At 37.8% G+C, this 13,859-nt stretch overlaps 1 protein-coding gene across 1 annotated transcript in view; it reads left to right on the forward strand.

The window, feature by feature from the left end:
- Positions 1-13,859, forward strand: part of LOC113540597 (collagen alpha-1(XXV) chain) — a 156,469-nt gene that overhangs the window by 109,075 nt on the left and 33,535 nt on the right. Inside the window, exons 7-11 of the mRNA XM_053233368.1 lie at positions 1,660-1,731; positions 3,103-3,219; positions 4,532-4,567; positions 10,797-10,823; positions 11,782-11,826. Of these exons, the coding sequence (XP_053089343.1) occupies positions 1,660-1,731; positions 3,103-3,219; positions 4,532-4,567; positions 10,797-10,823; positions 11,782-11,826 (297 nt within the window). The remainder of the gene's footprint in view (positions 1-1,659; positions 1,732-3,102; positions 3,220-4,531; positions 4,568-10,796; positions 10,824-11,781; positions 11,827-13,859) is intronic.

The raw sequence follows: 13,859 nt of genomic DNA on the forward strand, positions 1-13,859 counted from the left end.
GTTATTGATTCCTTGACATAAAATATGCAGAACAGATAGATATATTGGCAATCAGGTTCATTTTCTTCAATGGACTGCTTTGTTAGAAGTCCTGCTAAAGACCGCTAAAGGCCAAAACACTCTTCACCATTAAGACTCTCTAATTCATGGCTGGGTCACCTATCCTAGTAGCTAGTTAGTGTTAAAAAATGCATTAATAAATGAACAAATAAATACATTTCAAAGGAAAATATGGGTAGCATCATCTTTGCTATTAAATTCTGCTTGTTTTGTAGGTACTGCATTATTATTAGTGCTTGTTTAATTTACAGTTTAATGCAAGTAACTCAAGTAATAACTGATACGAGCCATGGTTTACACAGGATGAGTAATACTGAAGTAGTAGTAGTAATAATAATAATAATAATAATAATAATAATGCTAAAAAATAAAGCAAGATAGTCACATTCCGAAATTTTATTGTGTAGAAGATTGCAGAGATTCGTCTTTTTTTTTTTTTTAGTCTTTTTATTTATAGCGAGCACTTTTCAGTGCACTTCCGTTAAGTTGGAGAGAATTAAAACAACCACGCAAAATAGTTCACTGATTATCTGTAGTTCAAGTTCACTTTCAGTTCCATCAGCTCCATTAGCAGCTTAAAAAATAAATAAATAAAAATCATATAATTAGGCTGCCGGTAGCAGCACATAGGTGAAAATAATTGCTGCCGGTTCATCCCGACTCCTCTCTCCATCCACAGCCAGCGCTCAGCCACGCCCCTGCTGCTACACATGGTTAGTCACTAAATATATAGTCTAAAAAACACTATAACCTGAAAAGCATATTATGTATCTTACTACCTAGCGTATTTTGTCTAATAAACTGTATCTGTACTGTTCTGTTGTTAAATAAAAATGCTGTCCAGCAAGAAGAGTTGCCACTGAAAGCCATGACTACAAAGATTTAAGGCCAATAAGCTTCCTCTACAACTGATTAACATATGCAATCCAGAAAAATGTTGAGAACCACTGCTATATGGAGTCAGATTCAGTACGATGGACTTAACAGTGCTGGTAAAAAAAAATAATAAAAAATGTATGTGCAAGCAATTATATAAAGGATTCAGATTTACTAACCAAGATATGGTCTGGAGAGTAACCATGTGAGTGAATGCGCATGTTTTACCACAGATCTCTCCCTCCAGTGTACTTTTTAATGCTTGTAAATTTTTTTAAAAAAACATCTATATTCCCTCATATTTATACATTTGTATAAATGACCAGAAAAAAATAACCATCACTTCAGTGTGTTCAGCTCCTGGGGTCTGGCTTAGCACTAAGCATTACTGTGATGACAGTGCATTCAGTGAGAAGAAATTGACATTTTTCTTGGGGCTCATGAACTCTAAGTGGGTGTTCCAGCACCCCTGAGGTGGTAAGTGAGACCTCTGGGGCCAAATATAGTCCAGACTTCAGAAAACACCACTGCAGAAAAGTGTGGATTTCTCCTCATGCTTGAAGGCGCTGTACTTGGTCCTCTGTCTCAATCACTTGATCTAATCTATTTTTATGCTTTTTTATTTCTTCCACTTTCTTCTTCTTCTGGGACTTCATCCAACTATCTCCTCTCCAACTCTCCCACCTCTGACCTCCGACCTCTTGACCTCTCACTCCTGCTCAGATGGTCTTCCCTAAGATCAATCATGGCTTTCTTTCTGCTGATCAGCAGCTCATTAAGCGTCGGCTCATTAAGGTAGTGCTTGACCTCACTCTTCTCTCTCAGTAGTCCACTGTTTTTTCCCTTCATCTCCATTCTTCTGGTTCTGCCTGGCCAACAATACATATGCAGTAATAAACAGCAACCATTCCAAGCTTGTAGTGGAACTTTATAGCTATGGAGTACTCATTTATTTTTGATTTGCTTTAAACTGTCTACAAAGAAAATCATTAACAGTGCAATAAGTAATTTAAATGTCCTTGACAATGGCAGAAAAGAGAGAACTTCCAAGATTTCTTTTATATAAGAGGTCAATAAAAATATTATGTGCATTTGTCCCAGATGAACTATCAATGCATGTTAAGTGGGTCTACAATGAAACACAAAATGTTCCACTTAATAAAGAGCAACTGCATTGATAAATTAAATACAGAGCCCTGGAAAGGCCAGAAAAAATATCGTTGTATTTCATGCGCAGTATGTACTAAATTATGCACATGATTTAGTTTAACATGGCCATGAAATACTAAATCAAGGTTCACAATTTTGAGTTCTAGGTTTAATAAAGTTGTGCCCAAGTTTTGGTTAATTTGTGCCCTTATCTAAGGATAATATGCCCACTGAGCTCTCTGGTAGGTTTCTGGGAGCATTGTATCTAACAATGAAATTAATTTGACAATGGCAAAGCACATGCACCCTTAACATCCTCGTTAGAGTCCTCTTGCTCACAGTAATATCATGGGAGGTAAGTGCTATTCGTATGTCTCTGTAACACATCCCAGTGAAAAATATACTTTAATTACTGAATTTCTGTCCATACTGGAGACTTATGAACTACACCTGACTGTAGCCTAGCTGCTTGGTCAGGTTATTCATTCAAATAAATTGTAGGCATGTTATCTTTACAGAAATCAAAATAATAAATTGAGAGCATGATTGAAGGAAATCATGCACACCCATTAGGATTTGAGGTCACATTTCTTTCCTTGAGGCCATGTTAAACTAAATAGTGCATACACTTTAGTACATTGTGCACACGAATAATAAAAGAAATCTTTCCAGTGCTCTGTAATTAAACACAAATATCTTGCAGACTAATGTGGAAATCTGGAAATCTTTAAAAGCAGTTATATATTAAAATTCCAGTAAGAAATTTTCAAAGCAGGATTGTACACCACAGCCTTAAATCAGTGGATTAAAACAGAAGGCTAACATCATGTCTGCTGTCTTATAGTGTACTTAGTTGATTTAAACTACTCTATGATTCATAATCTCTCTTCATGATAGCTATTTTCATTGCTTTTTTATTCATTCACTGGAATTATCTCTGTTCCTACTGAACGCTATCTCACGCTCTGACTTCATTGTTACAAATATTATGTTACTTGTTCTTTATTTGTTCTTCAGGGTGATCAGGGTCAAGCAGGCCCTCCAGGACCTCCTGGACCTCCTGGTCCTCCTGGTCCCAGGGGACCCCCAGGAGACACAGGGAAGGATGGTCCCAGGGGAGCACCAGGGCTACCAGTGAGTGTTTCCTGCTTCATAGAGTCTTGCTAGAAAGTGTACCTTGAGGCAGGGTGCAACAAACACACCATAAGCCACAACATGCTCAACCCCATATCTCCAAAATGTTCCTGCTTCCAACAATCTGTCTGTACCCCAGCAATTGATTGATATTACTTTTGCTTTCCACTAAACATAACTCTTTCCATGTGTGTAATTCTGTCAGAGGGACAGTGTGTTAATTTATGTACATTCTGAGAAAGATAAAAAGGAGAGATGAAAAAGACAAAATATATCAATTATAGACCATTATAAAACATTGCAAGGGCCTCAGACCGATGTATTATTTTTCACTGATTTGTCACAAGCATGTAAAATATTAAATATTGCTTCACTCCAGACAAGATCATTATATTGTTCTCGGTCTTTCCAGTTACTCACTTCAGCAAATGAAGTAGAAGGCTCGGAAAAAGCCATTTTGTATCAAAAAGAAATGAATGTATTAAAAAAACTATTTATTTGAAAAACCTATTTATGATAAACAGTACACTGGTACAACAAAATTTTGAGTAGTAATTTTGTTAAGGAGAAGCACTACAACACCCTGTGTTTTCAAAACCTTAGCAAAACAATCATAGATACACTATATGGCCAAAGGTTTGTGGACGCCTGACCATCACACTCATATGTGGGTCTCCCCCAAACTGTTGCCACAAAGTTGGAAGCACACAATTGTACAGGATGTCTTTATATGAATTACAATTTCCCTTCACTGTAACTAAGGGGCCCAAACCTGTTCCAGCATGACAATGCCCGTGTGCACAAAGCGAGCTCCTTGAAGACATGGACTGGCAAGGTTTTTGTGGAAGAACTCGAGTGGCCTGCAAAGAGCTCTGACCTCAACCCCACTGATAACCTTTTGGATGAACACTGCATGCATCTCAGGCCTTCTCAACCCACATCAGTGCCTGACCTCACTAATGCTCTTGTGGCTAAATGGGCAAATCCCCACAGCCACGCTCCAAAATCTAGTTGGAAAGCCTTCCCAGAAGAGTGGAGGTTATTATAACAGCAAAGGGGGACTAAATCTGGAATAGGATGTTCAAAAAGCACATATGGGTGTGATTTATGGCCATATATTACATTAAGATTTTCAACTTTTACTCTTTATATTACAGAGATTAATGTTTTTGCCAAACATTTTTGCCAAACATTTTACCTTATAGTAGTCTTTTATCAACTATGACTCATACTTATTCCTGCATTACAAAATATTAATCCCTTGTAGAATTAGAGATTATGTTTTTTTGTTTTTTTTTTCTCTCTATCACAGGGTGACCCAGGAAGCCCAGGAGAGCTTGGCCCTGTGGTAAGCAACTTTTCCAGTGCATCTCACATACTAAGTAATGCCCTTTTATATAATGAGAAACATTAATTTTATTACTAATTTATTACTTTTAATACCAATTGTGAATGACATTACTACATCTCATTACATGCTACACTTCACAGAAACACCTATGATTTGACATCAAATAGGGAGTAGTGCTATAAAAAGAGAAGGGTGAAACAGCAGACTATCTAATGGAATGCATTAATTAATGACCAATTACATAGTTTATTACACAGATAATTTCAGTCAAGTAATACATTTACATTTATTCATTTGTCTGACACTTTTATTCAACACAACTTACAACTGAGACAGGATATAACTGAACAGTTTAGGGATAAGGGCCATGTCAAGGACCTAGCAGTGGAAGATTTGAACTCTTCCGATCTATAGCCTAAAGTCTTAACACAGATTCCCCATTGCTTATACTGTATATGATTAGCATGATTAACCAATTGGAAAGTGTTTGATCTTTAAGTCAACAGATTGACTTAAAGAGCAACTCCAGGCATTTTACATGTAGTCACCCCTTGCTCAAACACCTTAAGCCACCTCTGAAGCTCCATGAATGAATGACAGTAAGACACACAGTAAGAATTGAAAAGTCTAGACTGCAAATTGTCTCCATTTCTGGAGGATTAATTTATGATTTTCTCTAGATTGATGTAAAATGTGAAAGCGAAACTAAAACAGCAAGGAGTTCAGGACCCAGCAGTTGTACAACAAGTTATTTATTAAGTCAAATGTATTAAGAAACAACGTTTAAAAATCCCCACCATTTTCACCACCTTCTCAGTAATTCCAGTGACTCTCTCACCAATACCTGACCTTCTAAAACAATGTGTTGGGCTCCTAAGTGGCGCATCTTGATTGTGAGCTTGCAACCCAAAGATGCCAAAACCATCCATGGCCGAAAATCCAACAGAACATAACTGGCCATGCTATCTGGTTTGGAGGAGTAGTATACCCCTGTCAATCATAGTGATACTAGCCAATAGTGGGCATCTGTGAGCTCATGCATGCAGAATGAGGCAGATTTCCTTCCAAGTGTCTTACACCACCCCATGACACAGCACGAGCAGCAGTTTGAAAAGATGCTGCTGGGTGGCTTCACGTCTCTTGGAGGAAGCATGTGATGGCTTTCACCCACCGCAGTTGATAGCTGTCATATGGTAGGGGTGACATGACTGGTGGGTGGGAATTGGCCAAGGAGAAAATCTAGGGAAAATAGCCACTAAACCACACCACCAATCCCAACCCCAAAAATAACCCCAATATGTTTACGAGGTATAATAATTGGTGTTCTCTCACTAGTGTCAGAAAGACAAGCACAAAGCTGCGTTTTGAAATCAAGTAAGCTCCCATACCCAGATCATGCAGACAGTTGTCTATTCACATCTGAGGCCAAGATAATGCAATTTAAGAAATTTTTTAAATTCACTGGAGATTCTGTTTAATAACTACTCTCATCACTTAGCAAAAACAAATCAGTGTCATTGGCTGGAAAATTGCACTTTGTCACACTGTTAACTTGCTCTTTGGTTGCCAAACCATGCAACTGGATCTAACATAGTAAAACCAGTCTTAATAAGATTTTGCTGTCCAACAATAATTAATGATAAAAAGTCTGTTTTGTCAGCAGTTCAAGTCAGTGGAATTACTTAGGGATTGCATCACACTTACAATATCCTAACTTACAGCAAAATATTACTGGGGTTTAAAGACTGGTTTATTAGAAGCAGTTTAAGTTGGAACAGCAACATGTCATGGTGCCTTTCAAAAAAAAAATTCTTTTTTTTTTGACACATGGAGCTTGTTATAAGGGCCAAGCTTTTCTAATTAACAGCAACTGGATACTGCTTTTTGAGATTACCAAATTTAAGGAAAGTTTCCTCACAGCAATTTCATAAGATATGTCAGTTCAGACCAAGTTATCCAGTGTCAAGTACTAAGGGCGTAAAATGAGACACAAATGTGGGCAGTATGTTTAAAAGAGTACAGGGATGCCAGAGATATGTAGAACAATCATTGTATATGGTGCATGCAAGGAAAAGTATAGAAGGTCATGCTTTTATGGTGGTCCACTATGACTAAATCATCATTCATTTAATAAAGACTAAAAAAGTTCATGCTTAACTTATATAAAATGTTGACTAGCATACAGTACTGTATGTCTTGCACTAGAAAGAGAATTCATTAGAATCTTAGGTTTCCTCAGTATTTTGGCTTCTGTTTCTTTATGACAGTTCATAAACTCTCCCAGCATTCAACAATAGCCATCTGGTGAACAGAGAAAACAATCAAGTAATTTTACAATCAAGTTATTGTGATCATTTTTGCGGTAATAAACAATGTTTCAGGGGAAATAGGTTTTGGCAAAGAATATGAAGACATACCAATGCATTGCACCTCGCCATGGCCCAGTGTCTACCTAGCACAAAGTTGCACTTGGAGATTCTACTGTCAAATGGACAAAATTCCATGGTTTTCCAAAGATATCCAGGACATGTGGTGTTGGTTATTAAGATTAAGTTCTCATGGAGCAGAGAAGAGTAGAAAAATAGAAATATTTGCAGAATCTATCAGGAATCATCAGTGCCATTAGGTTGCTCTGGGTAAAATTAAGGGACCCTCTGCTTTCAAGAGGTGGTTTGCAATCTTGCGCGCAGCTTGCAATTGGGGTTGGGGGGGTGTCTACTAAATATGGAACACCAGTGAGATGCACAACTCTGTGGTGAAAGGGCATTACATGTGCAGGGTGGAAGGTATTATAGTGAAAGCACATTATTTAGTCTTTTGCAGAATGGGACTGCTGATGAATATGTTTTGAAAGTTAGGAAAAAGTTATAAAACCTTTATTTGTATGAATTAGCAAATATACTAATGCATTTAATCAATTAGCAACTGAAAGCAACATAGTATGCCACTCATTTAAAGGAACCTCAATTCTTATATGAAAGACTCGATCTAATACTATGTTTGCTCTCTAATACTATCAATCCAATACTGTCACCATGAATGACTATATCCAGTGTTCTACTTGTTTTACTGTATGTATACAATAAATGTCAGATCTATAGCTAGATTCCTGCATAGGTTAAACCATATATATATAAATACAGTCAGGTCTGGAAGTATCTGGACAATGACAGAGTTTTTGTGATTTTGCCTTTATATACCACCACAATGGATTTGAAATAAAACAATCAAGATGTGATTGAAGTGTAGACTTTCAGCTTTATTTTAAGAGGTTCCACAAAAATATGGCATTTACTCTTTAGGAATTACAGCCATTTTCAACAAAGTAGCTCCATTTTCAGGGGCTCAAAGGTATTTGGACAAAGTGACATAATTGTAAATATAACCATAATTTTAATACTTGGATGAAAATCCTTTGCAGTCAATGACTGCCTGAAGTCTGGAGCCCATGTTCTCAAAACTCAAATTCTGAGTTTCCTCCCTGGAGATGCTTTGCCAGGCCTTCACTGCAGCCACCTTCAGTTGCTGCTTGTTTGTGGGTCATAGGTTTCAGGGATCATTCTTTTATATATACTATATATATACTGTGTGTGAGTGTGTGTGTGTGTGTGTGTGTGTGTATAAAAGAATGATCCCCGAAACCTATTTGTTATTGAAAAATGATAATTGGGCCCTAGCCGACGTGTGCTTTTTAAAAGAGCTTTCTTTTACAGAATGAATATACACTTTCCAATCACTTCATTAGGAACACCTGTACACCTGCTTATTCATGCATATATCCATAGCAGCAGAGAATTGCATAAAATCATGCAGATACAGGCCAAGAGTTTCAGTTAATATCAAATATCAGAATAGGGGAAAAAAGTGATCTCAGTAACTTTGACCATGGCATGGTTGCAGTTGCCAGACAGGATGGTTTGAGTATTTGAGACACTGCTGATCTCCTGGGAATTTCACACACAGCAGTCTCTAGAGTTTACACAGAATGGTGTGAAAAACAAAAAATATTCAGTGAGCAGCACTTTGTGAGAAGCTGTGGGCAGAATAGCCAGGTCAGAGGAGGATGGCCAGACTGGTTCGAGCTGACAGGAAGCGTACAATAACTCACTCTTTACTATGGTGAGCAGAAAAGCATCTCAGAAAACACAACCCATTGAACCTTGAGGCAGATGGGCTACAACGGCAAAAGCCCATATCGGATTCCACACCTGTCAGTCAAGAACAGAAATATGAGGCTACAGTGGGCACAGGCACAAATTGGGCAGTTAAAGATTGGAAAAATGACCAGATAGTGTGTGTGAAAATCCCAGGAGATGCCCTGTCAGGCATCAACAACCATGCCATGGTCAAAGTCACATTTTTCCCCATTGTGATATTCGATGTGAATATTAACTGAAGCTCTTACCCCGTATCTGCATGATTTTTTGCATTTTGCTGATGCCACATAATTGGCTGATTGGATAATTGTATGAATGAGCAAGGACAGGTGTTCTATAAGTGGACAGTGAGTTCAAATCAGTGGCTTTCATAGGTGTATGTACAATATATAGTGTATATGATGTATCTGTACAAATATGGCATAGCTATAGTTAAAAGGTATTAATGTTCCTTTAGTAAATAATATGGATGTTTCTTATTTAGAAATGAATCTGTGTTTCCTGATCAAGTACCTAAATGCATTTTAATCATACTAGAAGGGTGTTTTAGAAGTAGAAGGGTGTTTTTTTACTGGATTAGTCTGTATTACAGACAGTAAAAAGAGGTTTGTTAGTGGCTTTTATTGTCTATTGCCAATTACTGGGGGAAATATTCTCATTCCGTTAAGCTGCCAAGCAGAGACAGGATGAAAAGGAGAGAACAGGAAAAGAATCATTTATCATTTGAATCGATGCCTAATAACCTATTACTTGCTTTCTTTCAGTACTGACTAATCTCCTCAGACAAAGCTTTGGTTTAGTTCTGTTTAGTTTGGAAGATTGGATAGGCAAGATGTAATGTCTGATGCGATAGACCACAGACATTGTCTGCAGACATATGGACAATATCTGAGCTTGGACTCCTAATGTGATATTTACTATGAAATTCATCACTCAGGGGAACAGAGGGAGTTCTGAACTTGATACATCCAGTATGGCTTGTACTTGTCCTCAATACACACCATGATTCATCACAGTGGTTAAACACTGGGCCAACTTTCAGTTAGCCTGCACAAGCAGAGATCTGTCAGGGAGATAGCAGTGTTCTTGTTATGTGCCACGCAATAGCCTTCTGCTGGTCGACAGGGGCAGGATCAGAGAGATCTACTGGAACCCACTCAAGAAGTGACGAAGTGCAGTGTCTTATGATTACTGTAGGGTCAAGGCTGGTCAGAGACAAGAGTATGACTCTCTTTAGGCTATTTTCTACTACAGCGCCGAACAGTTCTGAGTACTCGGAGTAACCATTCTAATGGCATTTGCACCTGGACAGTTTGGCAGAGAACGTCTATAAGACATGCACAGCATGGCATCCTCAGCATTGCATAAGCATGCTCAAAGCAGTAGGTGAGCTAGATGTCAGCTAGACTTGGATGAAATACATGCTGTAATGGTGTTACTTAGTCCAAAACAAACATACATAGTATCAGAATGATGACTGACAACAACTGCTAACATATTTACTATATGTATCATACCTGAACCACTTGTCACAGGCATTTTATCTCTGAAGTTTTTCTTAGGTACATCTTAGTGTTTGATATAGCCTCACTAGATCTGTAGAGAAAGCACCCACAGTAATCCATCTGTTGTAATTCTCCATAGGATATTCTCCTGGATGCACATAAATCTCACCATTTAGCCTCTCTTGGGCCCAAAGGAGCAAAGAAACAATTTAATTGACACTGACATTTTTTTTGTAGAACTTTGTTTTCCCCTGAAGTGCAAAAATCCAGTGTTCTAGACAAAAGAATAAAATCAGATTTTCAAGAAAAAGAATATATATATATATATATATATATATATATATATATATATATACATATACATACATACTTACAGAGGAAATAGACTCTAAGAACAATATAAAAAGCACCTTTTTCCTCAAAAATGGATTGTGGTTTTTTTTTTCATCCAGCTTGAAAAGCTTGCTTTAATTACTTATAAGCCTTGCTTGTGCAGGACAAGTAATCTCTAAAGTAGACGAAATTATTTCATACCTCTTTTTTCTGTCTTTTTCTTCTTTCCAGGGACCCGAGGGCCCTCCAGGACTCAAGGTATAGTTTAATTAATACTATTCAGGCCTAACTGCTGTTCTTATTCCAATGAGTCATAAATCATGGAAACGGATTAAGGCATCACATGGTTGATTTAACATGACATACAAAGATGCATTCATATTAGGCTGAATGGCAGGCACATTGTGGCCACCTCAACATGTTGTCTTGAGCATATTTTTCAGCTTTGTGTGACTGTTCTGGACTGTTCCAATCAACAAATATTTCATTGAACAAACTATGGCCTACACTTGCAGATGACAGTAAATTATGGACAGCAGGTCAAACAACCATTTCTTGCACAGTTTTCATGCAAGAAGAAATGTCAAATGTACATATTTTGTGACAAAACTTGATGAAAAGAAAATACAGAGAGGTGTTACCAATCAACTAGTTAATAGATTTTCTTCAAAAAAGAACTAAGAGTGAATGGATGAAGAACATCTCAAATCTTGCATAGGAGATTCTATTGATACATTGAGACATACTGTATCAATAGAACAGTCATAGTTAACTGCAATATATTGAACTTTTAACATGTTATAAACCATTTGTTTAACCTCTACAAGCCACTACTTGGAACTCAAGAGCAGCAGAATCCACAGCAGAGTTCTGTTTCTTGTCAGTTTTCTATGCCAGGTGTTTTTTCCAGCCTCAATACACAAGATATTTGGTCTGGCGATCTTAACAAACAGACTCAATAATCAACATGAGAATCAAAGATTTTGTGGCTAGCACTACTGTACCTTACAGAAGAGAGAAATTTCACACTTTAATGAGGTACTGCTCCTTGCCTGACAACTTATCTAGTGGTGCCAGTTTGTAATATGTTTCAAGTATTCATCAATCAGATGTGAACTCAGATGGCTTAACCATTTCTATTTTTTAAAAAAACATTTTTTTTTTTAAACATTATTTTAAGGGTATAAATTAAATCATATGTATTTTGTATTTGTAGGGGTCCACTGGGCCACCTGGCATTCCAGGTATCGACGGATTGAAGGTAAGATTTCACATAACTTTTGGCAAATGTAAATTATGTAATTTTAGGGACTGGAATCATAATATCAGCATATTATCATACTTCCATGTTATAGTTGTTATTACTGCTTACCAGTCTTACCAGCTGAACCCCAGTTGATAAAGGCAGATTGGACCCCAACATACACTGGAAATTAAGCCCAGTGGATGAACTCTACAGAGAGTTTTAGGCATATTCTACCTAAACTGGAACTGTGTACAGTAGTAGGTCATGGCAGTACACTAGGAGTGCCCTTTCTGATTAAGCAATGCTTACTGAATTGTGTGTGATGGCCAGAAATGATGCTGAAAGTTCCCCATAGCCGGTCTATAAAAGCTTTCCCCATCTAGGATGTAGACCCTGGACAGTGGTCTGATAAAATATTCTTAGAAATGTTCTTAGGAATTTATAAAATGGAAAACATGTTTACATGACCAATCATTTGCAAGTTTCCAAATGGCCATTGAGGACGGTAGGACAGTTAGAAAGTCTATAGACAGGTGGGACCATGAAAACTGTGAGAATTTTAATTATGTGGCTGAGAGAGTACACGAGGCTTTGGGGGGATGTATATGTATACAATAAATGTTCACAGGGTAGGTGTGCTGGGTGTGCAGTACCTTGATGCTCAGTTAGTGATATGTGGGCTCACCTTAACAGTTGGTTTGCTGCAGGCCAGAGGAACATAGGTCTTATCTAAATGAGCTCCCTGTTTAAAAATGACTGAAACACAGAAGGAGCATAAACAAAGCCATATGGTATAACTAAATATTCATAATAGCCAGAAGTGGTTGGAAAAATCATTTTCCACTCATCCTCTTCACATAGGAGTGGAAAGCCACATCTAACCTAGAGAAAAACATTGTATTTGTTAACTGCTGTAAGGCTTCTGGGAGTGGTGGGAGAAGAGAGTAATATTTAACCACAACAGCGTTTAGACCATGGTAATCAGTGCAGATGTGTAGGTTTCCATCTTTCTTTTATACAAAGAAAAATACTGCAGATGCAGTGGAAGTGCGGATATAACCCTGTTTGATATTACCCAGCTTCCTATATGTACCTTACGATGGCAATGGTCTAGTGGCCTTGATCATGTTTACAAGAGTAAATATAACATCTACAACAAGGAGGGGGATGTTGGGCTGTGTGTGTACCACATGGGCAAAGAGAGGCTGTGTCCATGGCACCATGGTGACTTGAATCCCTTTGAGACCAGTATATGTAAGGGTCATCTGATACTTGTGATAATTACCCACTGTGAATGTAAGGTAAGGGGATGTGTGTGTTATCTGAACCTTTAGTTCTGTGCTGGGCATGTTCCTCATGTTCCTCTGAGTGATGAGCACCAGATTACCCTTAGCAGAAAGAGATGAGAGATGGGTCTCCTACCTTCAAGAGATAGTCCAGATATCTGGCTGTTTGAGCGAATGTGTTTAAGGAAAATTTATGAGCTGTTTTGGCAATATCTATTTGTACCACACCATTGAGACCCCTGGAGAAAGTGGTAATAAGAACTGACTTATACTGACTAAGTGCAGAGAGTATAGGGAAACTTCTGCCTCAGTACACACTCCCTGAGCAAGGTGTAATCATTGTTTTTCTGCTTAACTACCTCCTGAGGGGTTAAAAAACTGCTTCAAGAAGGATAAAATTTATTATAGTTCTGAGTAGCCTGTTTTGTGCGCATAGAGCTTACAGCCCATTTTCCAGTAAGTACAGAAATTAAACACCACTTTAAAAGTTTCAGACAAAGCAAGACACAGATATTGAAATCTAAAAAAATGAAGGGAAGTAGTATTTGCAGCCTTGACAGGAGAGGTGTTCTTTTTTAGTACTTACTCCAGAATGGACCTTAGATGGGTTACTTGTTGTTATGTTTTGCGTAGTCATTTGTTTTGCGCCATGGCACATGCAGTAGATCTGGATTTTCTTCTCCACCCATTTGTGGTGAGTTTTTCTGTAATGCCAGGACAATGGTCGAATGGAAACGGAGATAAATTTATCAGTGAACAATG

The sequence above is a fragment of the Pangasianodon hypophthalmus genome, chromosome 4 (genome assembly GCF_027358585.1).
Source record: "Pangasianodon hypophthalmus isolate fPanHyp1 chromosome 4, fPanHyp1.pri, whole genome shotgun sequence".
Classification (NCBI taxonomy): Eukaryota; Metazoa; Chordata; class Actinopteri; order Siluriformes; family Pangasiidae; genus Pangasianodon; species Pangasianodon hypophthalmus.